We start from the raw sequence: 17,421 nt of genomic DNA, 5'->3' as shown, positions 1-17,421 counted from the left end.
GTACAGCTTCCGGGTCATGTGGCCAGCAGGACTAAGCCGCTTCTGGCGAACCAGAGCAGCGCACGGAAATGCCGTTTACCTTCCCGCCGGAGTGGTACCTATTTATCTACTTGCACTTTGTGCTTTCGAACTGCTAGGTGGGCAGGAGCAGGGACCGAGCAACGGGAGCTCACCCCGCCATTGCGGGGATTTGAACCGCCGACCTTCTGATCGGCAAGCCCAAGGCTCTGTGGTTTAACCCACAGCACCACCCGCGTTAGTGCCCTTACTCAAATCCAGGCTGCCTGACTGTTCCCTCGCATGGTCTTCACATAAGTCCAGGTTCTCGCTATGTATATTTCTCCGAATCGCGGCCATTTGGCTGTTCTGGAGTGGCACTGAGGACAGGAGAAGAGGTCGGCTGGCCGGTGGCGTGGCGTAGACGTCCAGCTGTCCTGGTCTCCTCCCCGATAAGGGTGGCTAAGGGCGGGGGACAGCGGGCACGATGGCCCACGTCCAGCAAGGACACGGCGTTGGCGTTAAATGTCTGGCGCCTGTTTGAGAAGGCAGGAGAGCAGTTCCTATCTAGTCTCCTCCACCTGCTCCAGCCCTAAAAGCCGGGCTTGGGGAGGGCAAAAGTTCTAAGGGGGGGTCAACTTCTTGGTCTGGACAACGGAGTTTGGGGTCCCAGGCCAAAACCCCCCCAAAAATAAAGCCCATCGGATCAGACGTTTGGGGAGGTCTTGGCAACCGCCTCCCCAATGTTGTTTCAGAAGTTATTTTGGGGGGTGCGAAACTCTCCCCTTCTGCCCCCCATTCTTCAGCTCCCCATAACGAAATGGGGGAATGTGTGGGCCTGCTCGCCTCTGCCTGGTGGCAGGGATCCAGACTCCATTGACCCAAGGCATAGCTGTCAACTTCCCCCTTTTCTTGTGAGGAATCCTATTCGGAATAAGGGAATTTCCCTTAAAAAGGGGGGAAACTTGACAAGGGATCCCAAGGGATTCCCGGAATCTGCTCAGTTCCTTCTCCCTACACTCTTGAAAGCGCAGTCCTGAACTCCCTGACTCCCTAGCATCTCCTACCATCCACCGATTTATTCTTTTATCGCGCAGTAAATGCAACAATCCCACACCGGTTTATAAGCTTGGCGTTGTCCTAACTTCCGAGCGCAATCCTGCAAGCATCTTAGGGCCCAATAACCGTAGTTATCTCCGCTCAACTTTTCCTCCTCAATATTTTCAATTGGCACTGGTTTTTGGGAAACCTCCTTTGCCCTCGCCAGTCTCCCCATCCTGAAAAAACTGGCTTGGTCTGTGGAAATTTGAGAGGCAACCCCTGTCAAGACAACATCGTTTTCCAACCCCAGAGACGGGGGGACGGAAGGGAGAGACACCGCCCCACTTCCTGTTCCCATTTTGGAGCCGCCATGTTGGGAGCAGTGATATAACAGATGTGAGGAGTTGCGTCTAAATGGACCTACATCCCCTCCAATCTTTCTCCAGTGAAAATAGGGACGTCCTATTTCATAGTAAAAATGATGTTGATGATGATGATTTTATCATTCGTACCCTGCCCATCTGACCCTGGGCAGCATCGGACGTCCCTATTTTCATGGGAGAAACGTTGGAGGGGATGGAATAGGAAGTCCCTATTTTCAAGGGAGAAACATTGGAGGGGATGGAATAGGACGTCCCTATTTTCAGGGGAGAAACATTGGAGGGGATGGAATAGGATGTCCCTATTTTCAGGGGAGAAACGTTGGAGGGGATGGAATAGGAAGTCCCTATTTTCAAGGGAGAAACATTGGAGGGGATGGAATAGGACGTCCCTATTTTCAGGGGAGAAACGTTGGAGGGGATGGAATAGGATGTCCTTATTTTCACAAGAGAAACGTTGGAGGGGAAGGAATAGGACGTCCCTATTTTCAGGGGAGAAACGTTGGAGGGGATGGAATAGGATGTCCCTATTTTCAGGGGAGAAACGTTGGAGGGGATGGAATAGGATGTCCCTATTTTCACTGGAGAAACGTTGGAGGGGATGGAATAGGATGTCCCTATTTTCACTGGAGAAACGTTGGAGGGGAAGGAATAGGACATCCCTATTTTCAGGGGAGAAACGTTGGAGGGGATGGAATAGGATGTCCCTATTTTCACAAGAGAAACGTTGGAGGGGAAGGAATAGCACCTCCCTATTTTCAGGGGAGAAACGTTGGAGGGGATGGAACAGGACGTCCCTATTTTCACTGGAGAAACGTTGGAGGGGATGGAATAGGATGTCCCTATTTTCACTGGAGAAACGTTGGAGGGGATGGAATAGGACGTCCCTATTTTCAGGGGAGAAATGTTGGTGGGGATGGAATAGGACGTCCCTCTTTTCAGGGGAGAAACGTTGGAGGGGATGGAATAGGACGTCCCTCTTTTCAGGGGAGAAACGTTGGAGGGGATGGAATAGGACGTCCCTATTTTCAGGGGAGAAACGTTGGGGGACATGAGATGAGCAGGCTGGGGATCCCTCAAGGCACTTCCTTATGCCAACTTGGACCAAGGGGGTCAACAGAGGGTGGCCTTCCACGCATCACAAAGGGGGCACAGAAAGGAGACGCGGGTTGGGATGAACTTTGCGGATGCAACTTCAGGAACAGCTGCTAGCGCTTAATACGTCTCTGCATAGCTGGGGAGGCAGAAGCAGATGTGGGCATAGCGGCGGGAGGCTGGGAGCCTTCCAGTAGGTTGTGCCAGGGCTTGTGACGGGCACAAGAGCAGGAGGAGGCAGCTGATGGGCAGAGTAAGCCATTGACTGACGAGGGGAAACACTGGTCCAAACAGATATACACTGACCGACATAAATCTGGTGCAAATTTGTCCGGCGCGTACCTTTCAGAGCACCCAGCGACACCCCTGTTAGGCGGGCCGCCCCGTGATTGCAAAGAGGGTGGTTGATCACCCCGTAGGGTGAGCCGTAGTTGCTTGCGTAAAAGCACCCCAGGGGAGGGCAGGAACCCTGTTCTGGAGGCCCGTGAAACCCAAGCGACACGCCCTAAGCCCTGGCAGCTTTGGCACTTCAAATTTGGCAAGGGGGGGCGGGCGGGCAGTGGAACGACAAGCCCCTTGGAGCAGCCAAAGTTTGCGGTAGGCTCCGCTTCCCATCAGCCTCAGAGGTGGCCCAATGGTCAGAGGTGCTGGGAAGCCCACCCCCTAATCTAAATCCTTTCTGTCCCTGCTCCTCAGCCAGCTCACCTGCTCTGTCTACACCTGACTGGCCTCCCCAGCCTAGCTAGAACCGCCCGCCTGCCTCACCTCCTTGTCTGAGCCTTCTGCAGCCATGCTGATCATTGGGACGGATCAGGCCCTCCCAGCTGGCGCTCTCGGCTTCGCTTGCCGGCCCTCACCTAAGCGAGTAAGTATCTTTTGCCAGCGGTGGTCGCCAGGGCAATTTGGGTCTGCGAGGCAGGAGGATGTCAGCAGGTGGCGCCAGAGGAGCCAACTCACAGGATCATAGAGTTGGAAATGACCCCAGAAGGTCCTCTCGTCCAAACCCCACCCACGAAATAGAGGAATCTCAGCTAAAGCATTCGTGGCAGGTGGCCTCCTGACCTCCTAGTTTCTCAAAAAGGGGCAACACTGAGAATGAGAGGAAATTAGCAGTCAGGGTCACCACCTTAGGGTCTGGTTGCAGTGAGAAGGTGGGCTGAGGATCCACCAAACACGACCGGTCGGTGCCCCCGTTTTGCTCGAACCGACCAGCCTCTCCTGTATTTTCCTCCTGACCGGGTTTCGGTTCGGAACCGCCGGTCAGTCCTACAATTTTTACAAGCCAGAGAGGTAACCGTCGAAGAATTAAGGAGGGAAAACGAAGCCACGTCAACACTGACGGTCTCAGAGCTGTCAAGGTCCGACCATTGCAATCTCCCCAAAACTTCTTCCGGGACTCTCACGACGCTTTCCCATGAAGCTGCGGAGAACGGGATTGTCTCGCCGACGGAGCAGATTGCCAAGCCCAGTGTCCGGATGTTTCCTCTCAGACCACAGCCGATTCCCATCACCCTGGTTTCCCTCCCCCCCAAACACCGTGTTTTTAAACATCAGCAGGGCAGGGTGTGTGTGTGCGAAACTAGGTTTTACCGGCCTGGATTCTTTCGTCGGCATGAGAACCTGGCCAGTGACGTTCTCGGAGATCCCAGAAAGCGATCTCTGAAGGTTGGCAGATTTGCAAAAGTCCCCAGAAGCGCGAGAACAAAGAGTCTCCTTAATCAATGTTAAATTTCCTTCTGCAGAAAGAAAGTCCGTTGACGGAAAACGTGCCGAAGTGGCGGAAATCCCAAAACGCACCCGATTCCCTTTCTTTCATATTCGGTTGAGCGCGAGTCCAAGAAACTTTGGCCACAGCGGTTTAAGGTTTCCCGACTGGTTCTGCTTCAGAGCAGGGGTGTGGGGCAGAGGACGCCGCCGTCTAATAAATATATTTCGCATCTGTTCCGTTTACGAAAAAGCGAATCAAGATGAAATGGGACGTAGCAGGGCCATTGCTGGGCCGCCACCAACTCTTGCATTAGAATATTTCCCCAGTCACTTAAAGGGAACAGAAAAACAAAACCTCTGGGAGCGGTGGGAACTGCATGTCTTGTTAATTAAAAATTAAAAAAAAACAACCACATTAAACCTAGGAGTTTGTGGAAGAGGTGGGAATTATGGGGGGAGAGGGAGGGGAGAGAAGGCAGTCCTGATTGGCTGTAGAGTCGAGGGGGGGCGCCTTACATCACCGAACAACATTTGCAGCGCTGTTTCTTGGCGTCGAGATCTTGCTCTGCGTCTTTGGGGTCGGTGCTGTTGGCTGCTGGTGGCTCCCCGGCTTGGTTCTCCACCTTCTGGGGGACGGCCGTCGCCACCGCGCTGCCGTTCGGAGGGGCGTGATCCTTCCCTGCCGCCGACGCTGCCTTGTTCTCGGCGTCCTCGATCACCACCAGCTCCGCCCGAATGGTGCCTTCGAGACCCAAGACCTTCTTGGTTTCGTCCTCGTCCTCCACGTTCTGGTAGCCCATAAAGATCATGGTGACCGGCTTTTCCTCACTGGGTTCGGGGCCTTGGCCGGCCGGCATCAACTTGGGAGTTTCCACCGGTTTCGCCTGGACACCGGTGATCTCCTTCCTCGGGGTGGCCTTCTGGCTTGGCGGGTTGCTACGGGGTTCCTTGGCCGCCTCTGACGCTTCGCTCAGGGTCACCTCGTCGGCCTTGTGGATGAGCTCGTCCACCTCAGAGGAGCTGAGCTGCTGCAAGCCGTTCTCCAGCGCCCCGTCTTCGACGCGGACCGCGTGCACCACTGCAAGAAAAGAGACAAAGCGAAAAAGCCTTGAGCCCCAACATGGAACCATGCTCAGTGATTAAGAGTGTTTCATCGGCGGGCAGAACGACTCAGGTTCAATCCCTGCCCGTGGACTGTCTGGCCAGAGTGGTGCATGCTCTGGTTATCTCCCGCTTGGACTACTGCCATGCGCTCTCCGTGGGGCTGCCTTTGAAGGTGACCTGGAAGCTACAACTAATCCAGAATGCGGCAGCCAGACTGGGGACTGGGAGTGGAGACCATATAACCCCAGTCCTGAAAGACCTACATTGGCTCCCAGGACACAATTTAAACCTACATTGGCTCCCGGGCACAATTTAAAGTGTAGGTGCTGACCTTGAAAGCCCTAAATGGCCCAGTAGACCTGAAGGAGCGTCTCCACCCCGGACACCGGGTCCCTCTTCCGAGGGCCTTCTGGCGGTTCCCTCCCTGCAAGAAGCGAGGTTACAGGGAACCAGGCAGAGGGCCTTCTCGGTGGTGGCACCCGCCCCGAGGAACGCCCTCCTGCCAGATGTCAAGGAGATAAACAACTACTTGACCTTTAGATAACATCTGAAGGCAGCCCTGTTTAGGGAAGCTTCTAATATTTGATGAATCGTTGCATTTTCATATTCTGCTGGAAGCCGCCCAGTGTGGCTGGGGAGACCCAGCCAGATGGGCAGGGTATAAATATTGTTGTTATTATTACTGCCTCTGCAAGGACCATCAGAAGTTGCGATCTTTCCCTCACTTACCTTGTAGTAAACCCATTGACTTCTCTGGATTCAAAAGAGCCGTAGAATTGTAGATTGGGAGGGACACCCAGCGGTCATCTAGACCAACCCGCTTTGCAATGCAGGAATCTCAACTAAAGCATCCATACATTGACAAGCTCCAACTCCCAGCGGCCAGCATGGCCAATGGTCACAGACGATGGGAGCCTGAGCCTTGCAACACCCAGAGGCTCATTTCTGCGTTACCTCCTGCGCAATAGATATTCAAGAAGGCCTCTATTTAAAAGACGCATTCCCTCTTAAGAACCTGCAGAAATCCTAGGGGGGGTTTTACGCTGCGCCCCGTGGCATCTGCTCAAGCTAGGGGAACCTATTTATTTCATTTCATTTCAAATAGTTTCTACGCTGCGTTGCGTTTCGCGGTTGGAAGGGAGGCCCCTCTCCGTGGCTTGCAGCCGAACGTAAAGCATCACATTAAGATTTGTGCGTTTGCAGAGATGGCAAAAATGACGACATCCCTTGTCCTCGCCGTTTTCTGGACCCTGCGTACCTTTCATCTCGTCCTCGTACACCTTGACCCCCTGAACCGAGCGGTCTTTGGGCAGCCTTGTGGTGCTGGACAGGACCTTGGTCTCGCCCGTCAGTTTGTCCTTCTCCACCGTGATCTCCACGGAGTACATAGCTGGGGGGCAAACAGGAGAGTGAAGCCCTGCTGCCCCGCCGAGGCTCCCGGGGCCCCGACTCCCGCTGGAAAGCAAGGCGTGTGTCGCACGAGCAAGGCGTGAAGCGGGTGCAGAGGCGGCAAGCTCCAAAGTGCAAGGGGTGCGGTTAGAAAGCGGCGCGCAGGGTCCGCCCGTCCCCGAAAGGAGAAAGGGAGCCTCTCATCTACAGTGCCGAGCGCAGCCTGCGAAAAGCAGCCCTTCCCTGCTTCGTGTGGGTTAATCCCCATTGGTGCCCAGTTGGACTGCACCTAGCGAGGAAGTATATATAAAGGGACCCCTGACCATTAGGTCCAGTCGTGGCCGACTCTGGGGTTGCGGCGCTCATCTCGCTTTATTGGCCGAGGGAGCCGGCGTCCAGCTTCCGGGTCTTGTGGCCAGCAGGACTAAGCTGCTTCTGGCGAACCAGAGCAGTGCACGGAAACGCCGTTTACCTTCCCGCTGGAGTGGTACCTATTTATCTACTTGCACTGGTGTGCTTTAGAACTGCTAGATTGGCAGGAGCTGGGACCGAGCAACGGGAGCTCAGCCCATCCTGGGAATTCGAACTCGCCGATCGGCAAGTCCTAGGCTCTGTGGTTTAACCCACAGCGCCATCCATGTCCATATATATATATACACACACACATACATACATACAGCAGTACCTTGGTTCCCAAACGCCGAAACCCCAGGAGCGGGTGTTCCGGTTTTCGAACATTTTTCAGAAGCCAAACATCCGACGCGGCTGTCGGCTATTGTTTCCGGGGCGCCAATAAGAAGCCACAGAATTTTGAGCAAGCTGTATTAATTTTTATAATAAAGGACTTGGATAGAAGAAGAAGAAGAATGTTTTTGAACATTTCGGAAATCAAACAGACTTCCGGAATGGATTAAGTTTGGCAGAGATTTACAGAAGATAGGAAGAAATATATGAACTATTTGAACTGTAATCGACAAATTACGTGAGTAGGACTACAAGAGGTTTTGTAAGGAGAACTGTATGAAATATTGCAAAGAAGAGAAAGAAGAGAGATATTAGTTATACTATTTAAAGGTAACAGTGAAAGTAAGAAATGTAAATTAAGTGATAAGGTTGGAAAATTTTCACATGTGATTGAAGCCTGGAAGAAATTTAAAGACTATTTGAATAAATATTGTAACATTAAAAAATTAGAAGCTACCTGAAAGTACCATATAGGCCTAGGTTTAAATTAGGACATAATGAAATAAATGAGATTTAGAACGTTAAGAAAAAGTTAGGAAACTTGACTATAATTGGAATATTGTTTTTGGAATAATGATATTGGAAAACTGCTACGTTCAGTTACAAGGAAATTCAGACGGGAGGAAGTCAAGTAATATGTTTGTGACATTGGAAGTTTAATTAATTAATTAACTTGTATTACTTATGCTTTTGTTGTTCTACTCTTTTTTATTTTTGTTTTATTCGTGTGTGCTTTTTTGTTTCATTTATTTTATGATATGTGTTAGGTTTGTATGAAACTCAATAAACAATATTGTAAAGGAAACAAAAATGGAACAGCCGGACACCCAGCTAGTAATATGCCTTAATACTTGCTCCAAAACGTGCGACGCAAGGCCAGAACGTTACTTCTGTTCCTTGCCGTGCCCGATCTTTACGGAGCAAATTGCATTTGTGCCCAACGCAGTTATATAAATGACATTTCAGCCCGCGGCATGGAAACCTATCGAGCCGAGCCCCTCGCTGTGAGAGGACTTATTTTATTTTATTTTTTTGGCACGTGACAACTCTGCTGCGAATAATGGGCAATGGCCCTCTTTGTGGAGGGGGGCGGTCTCCAGCTGCCTTTGGGATGCTTTGACCTTGCAAAAGGTCTTCTCTGACCTTTGAAACCTCTGGCGATTCAGGAATGCAAGGCTGGTTCCCAGGAAGGAGGGAGGAACCAGCCAATATAATTTCCTACCCGTTCATTAAAAAAAAAAAGGAACAGGTAGGAAATGAAATTGGCAGAGACGTCACCTTGCCAACAAAGGTCCGTATAGTTCAAGCTCTGGTTTTCCCAGCAGTGATGTATGGAAGTGAGAGCTGGACCATCAAGAAGGCTGATGGCCGAAGAATGGATGCTTTTGAATTCTGGTGCTGGAGGAGACTCTTGAGAGTCCCATGGACTGCAAGAAGGTCAAACCTCTCCATTCTGAAGGAAATCAGCCCTGAGTGCTCACTGGAAGGACAGATCCTGAAGCTGAGGCTCCAAGACTTTGGCCACCTCAGGAGAAGAGAAGACTCCCTGGAGAAGACCCTGATGTTGGGAAAGATGGAGGGCGCAAGGAAAAGGGGACGACAGAGGACGAGATGGTGGGACAGTTTGACCAAACTGCGGGAGGCAGCGAAGACAGGAGGGCCTGGCGTGCTCTGGTCCAGGGGGTCACGAAGAGGCGGACACAACTAAACAATTAAACAACAACAACCTGTTCTTTTACCCCCAATCCCACCCCCCTGCCCATATTCAGAATGCCAGACCTCCAGGGCTGGCCTGAAGTTTCTGGGTCCGCCTGCCCCCCTCCAGGTGGCTAGTGAGGAGCTCAAGGCTCAAGGTGGGCGAGTAAATTTTCACTCCTCATCTTCATTTATATATTAAGAGGATGGCGAATGCAGCTTGCAAAATTCGCTCTGGTAGGAGCTGGCTGCAAATGATAGCCGATACCTTCCAACACAGAGGTGTTCCCTCCAACGTTTCTCCCCTGAAAATAGGGACATCCTATTCCATCCCCTCCAACGTTTCTCCCCTTAAAATAGGGACGTCCTATTCCATCCCCTCCAACGTTTCTCCCATGAAAATAGAGACGTCCTATTCCATCCCCTCCAACGTTTCTCCCCTGAAAATAGGGACGTCCTATTCCATCCCCTCCAACGTTTCTCCCCTGAAAATAGGGACGTCCTATTCCATCCCCTCCAACGTTTCTCCCCTGAAAATAGAGACGTCCTATTCCATCCCCTCCAACGTTTCTCCCCTGAAAATAGGGACGTCCTATTCCATCCCCTCCAACGTTTCTCCCCTGAAAATAGGGACGTCCTATTCCATCCCCTCCAACGTTTCTCCCCTGAAAATAGGGACGTCCTATTCTATCCCCTCCAACGTTTCTCCCCTGAAAATAGGGACGTCCTATTCCATCCCCTCCAACGTTTCTCCCCTGAAAATAGGGATGTCCTATTCCATCCCCTCCAACGTTTCTCCCCTGAAAATAGGGACGTCCTATTCTATCCCCTCCAACGTTTCTCCCCTGAAAATAGGGACGTCCTATTCCATCCCCTCCAACGTTTCTCCCCTGAAAATAGGGATGTCCTATTCCATCCCCTCCAACATTTCTCCTGTGAAAATGGGCTTAATCTAACTTCAGTCCTACTACTCAGAGTAGACACCCAGCATGATGTACTTTGGCTCATTCGTATAAAAAGTCTACTCTAGGTAGGGTACAACTCCCCGCCTTGAGTCAGTAAATTCCAGGTGAAATCCATTCTTCAACGCTTTATCCATTCCAAACAAACAAAACCATTAAGTTCTGCAGTCGGAATTAAAGTAACGCAGATCTATTTCTCCGAAGCTGCCAATTAAACCTTGGCGTCAGAATATCACCCAGCGCATCTCGTCTCCCCTAATGTCATTTCCTCTAACCTAGAATGCGTTAGCGCTTATCTAACTCTTCCCACTTTCGATTCCCTGGCGAGGCTGAAATAACGCAAATTGATTTCATCTTGAGCTGTGGAGTTTGGTTTCTGCCGCCGGAGCGAAACGGATGCAAATCTGTTTGTTTAATTAATTCATTTTTAAGAACCCAATTATTTCCCGCAATTAGAACAAATGCAAATCTATTTATTCACAAAATTTTCCAATTAGATCCTGCCATTAGCACTTCCCAGTATTGTTTGTTTATTTGGAGGGAATGAGAGGAGAAATTGTGGGCCGAATCTGGGGAGACCGTGTTCCATTCTCCCCTTTGCCATGCCAAACGTCACCCCCCTGAAAAAACCCCACGGTGACGGCAGTGAAGAAAAAGCACTCTGCACTTTCTCAGAGGCACTTCTGCTCAGACATACGGTTCCAGCACAGAGGGAAGAGTTTTGTTGCAAGATATGGGCCAGGCAGAATGGGAACGGGAATTTTTAAGAACTGCAAGACTAGGGCAAACGAAGAACATTTTTGGGGGATCAGGTGGTTCCCCCAGATTCAGCTGAAAATGCAACAGATATTTAAATTGCTCTGATTCGATTTGCTCAACGTGAACAGCTAAAAAAGCCTGTAAAATTTGGATAACAGTCCTGATATGCACCGAGGGTGGAATAATTTCGATTGCAACTGTAGAGAGAGATTTGCATAGGGGAAGTTTTTAATGTTTAATGTTTTATAATGGTTTCGCGTATGCTGGACGCTGCCCAAAGTGGGACAGGTACAAATAAAATAAAATTATATATATAGAAGGAGAGAGAGCACTAGCCTAGAAGCAAGCAAGACGGGGAAATTGACAAAGCAATTCTCGAGTGCATTATTCGGTTTTGAGTTTAAGCACGGCGCTCTCTAACCCAGGGCCGGATTTCGGTTTGACGTGGCCCTCAGCTCCTGAAGGTAATGGGGCCCTTCATATGTCCAGCTGTCCTTTGTCAACAACAAATTGCCGCTGTTTTTTGTGTTGAATATATGCTACATGGTCATTTACGGACCTCATAGGTATCTCAAGCCATTTGCAAGTGTGGCCATGCAACCAGTCCATGCAGAATGTCGGCACCCTGTATATAGAAAGGAGCAAACCAGTGATATTTTAGGGAGCAGGCGGGGCCCATGACTTACATCCGAGGAGCCCACACAACACAAAACACAGTTGCTGGATGTAGGTTTTATTTCATTTATCTTAGATTTTGGAAATGTACATCCAGTTGTTTTTTTCCTTTAATTTTTTTTGGGGGGCCCCAAGAGAGTGTGGCCCTAAGTTATAGCTTGCTTGCTTATATGTAAATCCGACACTGGGATAGCTGATAGATAGATAGATAGATAGATAGATAGATAGATAGATAGATGATAGATAGATAGATAGATAGATAGATGATTGATAGATGATAGATAGATAGATATAGATAGATAGATAGATAGATAGATATAGATGATAGATAGATAGATAGATAGATAGATAGATGATAGATAGATAATATTTTGGAAATGTACATCCAGTGTTTTTTCCCCCTTTAAATTTTGTGGGGCCCCCTAGAGAGTAGGGACCTGAGCTATAGCCTGTTTAGCTTATATGTAAATCCGACACTGGCTTAGATAGATAGAAAAATAGATAATATTTTGCATACATGTACATACACGTTGCTTTTCCCCTTTAATTTAATTTCCCTTTAATTTTTTTGGGGGGGCCCAAGAGAGAGGGGCCCTAAGCTAGAGCTTGTTTAGCTTATATGTAAATCTGGCACTGGCGTAGATAGAGATTAGATAGATAGATAGATAGATAGATAGATAGATAGATAGATAGATAGATGATATAGATAGATGATATAGATAGATGATAGATAGATAGATATAGATAGATGATAGATAGATAGATAGATAGATAGATAGATAGATAGATAGATAGATAGATAGATGATAGATAGATGATAGATAGATAGATGATAGATAGATAGATAGATAATATTTTGGAAATGTACATCCAGGGGTTTCCCCCCCTTTAAATTTAAAGCTTGTTTAGCTTATACGTAAATCCGGCCCTGCTCTAACCCATCAACTAAGCCATGTGGGCTTTGCCCCCCACAAAAATGTTGGGCGTTACCCCGAGATAGTTAGACCACCCCACCCCACTCCCGGCGAAAGCGGGCGAAAGCAGCATGCCGCTACAGTCAGGCAGAGGGGCTTGCCGTCGTCCCCCCAGCTGCCCCATTTCTGGGGGCCCAAGAGCGTAAAGGATTAGTGCGCCCATAAGAGCAAGAGGCCACGATCCGACCTACCTGCCTTCCTCATTCCACCGCCTTCCACCACTTTAACAGGGCTGTTGGAGACTCTGTTTTCCACTTGGGGGGCGAGGAGGAGAAGGGTGGGGAGGGAGTTAGAATCAGAGAATCACAGAACTGTCGAGTCGGAAGGGACCCCCTGAAGGTCATCCAGCCTGACCCCCTGCGAGGCAGCCGGGCCATTGGGACCCGAACCCGCAACCTTGGCATTACCAACCTAGCAACACAGCAGGACAACGCACTGCTCCCTGCTCTGAGGCGCTGCTTCTGCGCATGCGCGGTTTATATTAAAATAATAATAATAATAATATTTTTTTTTTTATACCTTGCCCTCCCCGGCCAAGACCGGGCTCAGGGTGCCTAACACCAAATATAAAATACAGTTAAAAAAAACCAAACAACTCCCCGAAATTGATTAAAATACGGCTTAAAATGCAGCCTCGTTTTACTGGCGGCCCATAAATCAAGACCGTAAGGAGAGGGAACGTCAAATATTCACCAGGGCCAGCTATCCCCGCTGGTCCTGGCAAAAGGGCTGAGGGAAAATTTGTATGCAGGATCCTATATAAGGGGTTCCATCAAAAAAGAATAAGAGGTTTAGTGCTTCTGCGCATGCATGCGCGGCGGCGAAGAAACCCGGAAAAATACTTCCAGGTTTGCCTCGTTCGCATCCCCGATACGTAAGGGGAGGTACGACTGTAGCTCCTTTTCGAAAACCCCCTGGGTCCAGCTGGGATTGAAAAACGGGGGTAGAGGACCTCCGCCCTCTAAGGAAGTCAGGGGTTCGAGTCCTAACCCTCCAGAGCAGGAGAAAACCTTCGGGTCTTCGGGTTGCGAACGCGGCAAACCAAGAAATACCGTATTTTTCGCTCTATAGGATGCACCTTGTTTTAGAAGGGGGGAGAACAGGAAAAAAATTAATTCTCTCCCTCTCTGCTCAGCGCCCCTTCGGCGAAGCGGCAGGAGAAATGGAGCCCCTTCCATTTCTCCTCCCGCTTCGCCGAAGGGGCGCTGCACAGCTCTCCCTCACTGTTGGGAGACTCTCTCTCCGGGAGAGTCTTGCTCTCCCGGCTTCAGCGAAAGGAACCCGAAGCCTTGGGAGCGCAGCGCAAGTTCCCGCTGTGCTCCAAAGGCTTCAGGCGGCTATTCCTGAAGTCTGGAGAGCGAGAGGGGTTGGTGCGCACTGACCCCTCTCCCTCTCCAGGCTTCAGCGAAAGCAACGCAAAAGCTCCGGAGTGCGGAGGGAGAGCTCCCTCTGCGCTTCGGAGGCTTCGCGTTGCTATCGCTGAAGCCAAGGAGCCTGCATTCGCTCCATAAGACACACACACATTTCCCCTTCATTTTTGGAGGGGGGAAAGTGTGTCCTATAGAGCGAAAAATACGGTATATGCTTCCAGGTTTTGCCGCATGCGCAGAAGCAGCCTGTGTGCCGTGCGCGCAGAAGCATTCAATCGTGCCATGCGCAGAAGGACACCTCCACTTATGGACTTTTGGGGATACAGCCGGGCCTCTGGAACGGATCCCGTCTGTAACCAGCGATACCACTGTATTGGAAGATGTCTCTCCTATTTTCCTCTTTTCCAAGCTAAACATCCCCAGTTCCTTCGACCATTCCTCATCCGGCTCAGTTCCCAGACCCTTGATCATCTTGTCCACCTTGTCAATATCTTTAAATTCCGGCGCCCAGAACCGGACACAGGATTCTAGCTGTGGTCTGACCAAGGCAGAACAGAGCGGGACTCTGACGTCCTTTGATCTGGACACTGGACTTAGAATAGCATTGGCCTTTTTTGCCGCTGCGTCACACGGTGGGCTCACATTCAGAAAAATTCGGGGTATAAGCACTTGTGCAAAATCATGGAAACAAAGCATGTTTTCTACACCGCATCAATCAGTCTGTCAAGGAACTGCAAAAGAAAATGTTTGGGGGATGCTTCAGTTATTAGGGTGTAGGGAGACTGCATCCAATAACTAGAGCCTCTCTGTCTTATCCGTATTGAACTTCAGTCCAGGCAAGCGAGTCTGGGGAACCACCTGCCACTAGATAGAACCTCTTTGTCTTATCTGGAATGAACTTCACTTCAGGCAAGGAAGCCTGGGGAACCACCTGCCACTAGATAGAACCTCTTTGTCTTATCTGGAATGAACTTCACTTCAGGCAAGGAAGCCTGGGGAACCACCTGCTACTGGATAGTTGATCCCCGCGGTCCCTTTGAAAGGATTCTGGTTGCTGTGGGGTTTTTAGGACCTTGCAAGGAGGTCTTACCTGGATTGAACTTCAGTCCAGACAAGCAAGCCTGGGGAACCACCTGCTACTAGATAGAACCTCTCTGTCTTATCTGGATTGACAAGCAAGTCTGGGGAACCACCTGCCACTAGAACATGGGAAGGCAAAGTAAGGCCCAGGGGCCGGATCCTTCCCAATCGCCTTCTGAATCCAGCCCCCGGACGGTCCAGGAATCAGCGTGTAGAACGTGCCCTTTTATTTAAAATGCATCTCTGGGTTATTTGTTTGTTTCGATTAATTTGCATAAGGGTGTTGGTGCAAGCAAACAAACAAACTAAGGTACCTACCTTTGGCCGAGCCTAGAGGAGTCTGTGGAAAAAGAAAGCAGATATTAAGAGGAGGGAAAATATTTATATATATTTATATGGAGTATATCAAAGTTTAAAAACACGGGAGGCAGACCAGCACCCTCTGATGAATTTGAGGTGGTCTTGGTCACACAACCCTGAGGGGCAGGCCAGGCTGAGATTTTTATATATAAATAGATTTCTACCTGCCCCAGCCGCTCTGGGCGGCTTCCAACACACAGAGTTGTAGTAGTAAAAACATCAAGCATTAATAGCAACAATCTGGCCCGATATAAAAAATGGCAATAAACAGCTCATATCAAATAAAGCAATATTCAATAATCCACTAGGATCCCATAGTATACGGTGAAATTATACATCAGCAAATAATAAGTTAAGCGGTTTACACTTATCTATCTATCTATCTATCTATCTATCTATCTATCTATCTATCATCTATCATCTATCTATCTATCATCTATCTATCTATCTATCATCTATCTATCTATCTATCTATCTATCTATCTATCTATCTATCTATCTATCTATCTATCTATCTATATCTATCTCATTTTTATGTCTTTATTATCTATGTATCTACCTATCTCTATCTATCTATCTATCTATCTATCTATCTATCTATCTATTATCTATCTATCATCTATCTATCTATCTATCTATCTATCTATCTATCTATCTATCTATCTATCTATCTATCCACCTGCCCCAGCCACTCTGGGCAGCTTCCAACACTAATAATAATAATAATAATAATAATAATAATAATAATAATAATAATAATAATATTCTCAGGCTGAGGGGGGGGGGGAGAAGGACTTCGTCTTACCTTCGGTGTACGGGGCGCCTTGTCCTCCTTGCCCCCCGCCCGCGTCTCCTCAGCCATGTTCTCTTTGGTGGACGACGCTGAGATCCCGTTTTCCAGTTGCTCCAGCTCCTTCTCCAACCTGGAAGAGGAAAAACGGCATTGGAAGGGAGCGGAGATCACATAACACCGGTCCTGAAAGACCTGCATTGGTTCCCAGGATGTTTCTGAGCACAATTCAAAGTGTTGGTGCTGACCTTTAAAGTCCTAAATGGCCCAGTAGACCTGAAGGAGCGTCTCCACCCCCATCGTCCAGCCCGGACACCTGGGTCCATCTCCGAGGGCCTTCTAGCGGTTCCCTCCCTGCGAGAAGCGAGGTTACAGGGAAGCAGGCAGAGGGCCTTCTCGGTGGTGGCGCCCTCCCATCAGATGTCAAGGAAATAAACAACTATATGACTTTTTGAAGGCATCTGAAGGCAGCCCTGTATAGGGAAGTTTTAAATGTTTTATTCTAATTTTAATATTCTGTTGGGAGCCACCCAGAGTGGCTGGGGAAACCCAGCCGGATGGGTGGGGTGTAAATATTATTATTATTTAATTCTATGACTCCACAAACATGCCTTTCCTCCAAACTGAAAAGCAACCTTTGCAGAGATTTGCTTCTGACTGGGGCGACCGCCAGGTCCGCTTCATCCCCGTGCAAACTTTGAAAAGACTCAACAAAGGGATTGTCTCGCCCGGGAGACCCGGAAGCAGGAGGCGAGGAACAGCTACCGACTCTCTCTCTCTCTCTCTCTCTCTCTCTCTCTCTCTCTCTCTCTCTCTCTCTTTTTGAAAAGTTTTTATTGTTAAAATAATTCAGCATTAATACACACATATTGCGAATATACAAGCATACCAACATACATTTTATAAAACCCTTAAAAATATTCAAACATACCTACATTCAGTCCCACAGAGAATTCCTTTTCCCATCCACCCCCCCTCACCCCACCTTTGTGTTAGACTTCCAATCTACTCAATTGCAATTTCTTTCCACTTCTATTACTTTCTTTCACACACCTTTAAGCTAATTTCATGCTACTTTTTCTATTACACATTGTTATCCATCTTATTTAGTATTCCAGTATTTAAAACGGAACTTGTTTATTCTAATAGGAGTTCCGATTTTTCAATATGGTTTTGCAAGTATCCTTTAAATGCCTTCCAGTCCCTGTCTATCCTCTCTTTTGAGATCCTTCCAATTTCTCCCATTGTTTTGGATATATTGTAGTACTCCAATAATTTGGCAAGCCACTCTATTTTTGT

The 17,421-nt window shown here is 48.8% G+C and overlaps 1 protein-coding gene across 2 annotated transcripts in view; it reads right to left on the bottom strand.

The window, feature by feature from the left end:
• Positions 1 to 2,793: 2,793 nt before the first annotated feature.
• Positions 2,794 to 17,421, bottom strand: part of PALM (paralemmin) — a 49,604-nt gene continuing 34,976 nt past the window's right edge. The window contains exons 5-9 of one of the 2 annotated variants that reach the window (XM_081895758.1): positions 16,138 to 16,255; positions 15,291 to 15,312; positions 12,714 to 12,776; positions 6,583 to 6,714; positions 2,794 to 5,298 (exon numbers count right to left, since the gene is read on the bottom strand). In XM_081895758.1, the coding sequence (XP_081751884.1) occupies positions 4,733 to 5,298; positions 6,583 to 6,714; positions 12,714 to 12,776; positions 15,291 to 15,312; positions 16,138 to 16,255 (901 nt within the window). In that variant the 3' untranslated portion in view covers positions 2,794 to 4,732. The remainder of the gene's footprint in view (positions 5,299 to 6,582; positions 6,715 to 12,713; positions 12,777 to 15,290; positions 15,313 to 16,137; positions 16,256 to 17,421) is intronic. The other variant, XM_081895759.1, reaches the window with a different exon arrangement.

The sequence above is a fragment of the Podarcis melisellensis genome (assembly GCF_964234715.1).
Source record: "Podarcis melisellensis genome assembly, chromosome: 18".
NCBI classification, from domain to species: domain Eukaryota; kingdom Metazoa; phylum Chordata; class Lepidosauria; order Squamata; family Lacertidae; genus Podarcis; species Podarcis melisellensis.
Note: the sequence above shows the minus strand (reverse complement) of the source record. Positions and strands in the feature narration are given on the sequence as shown.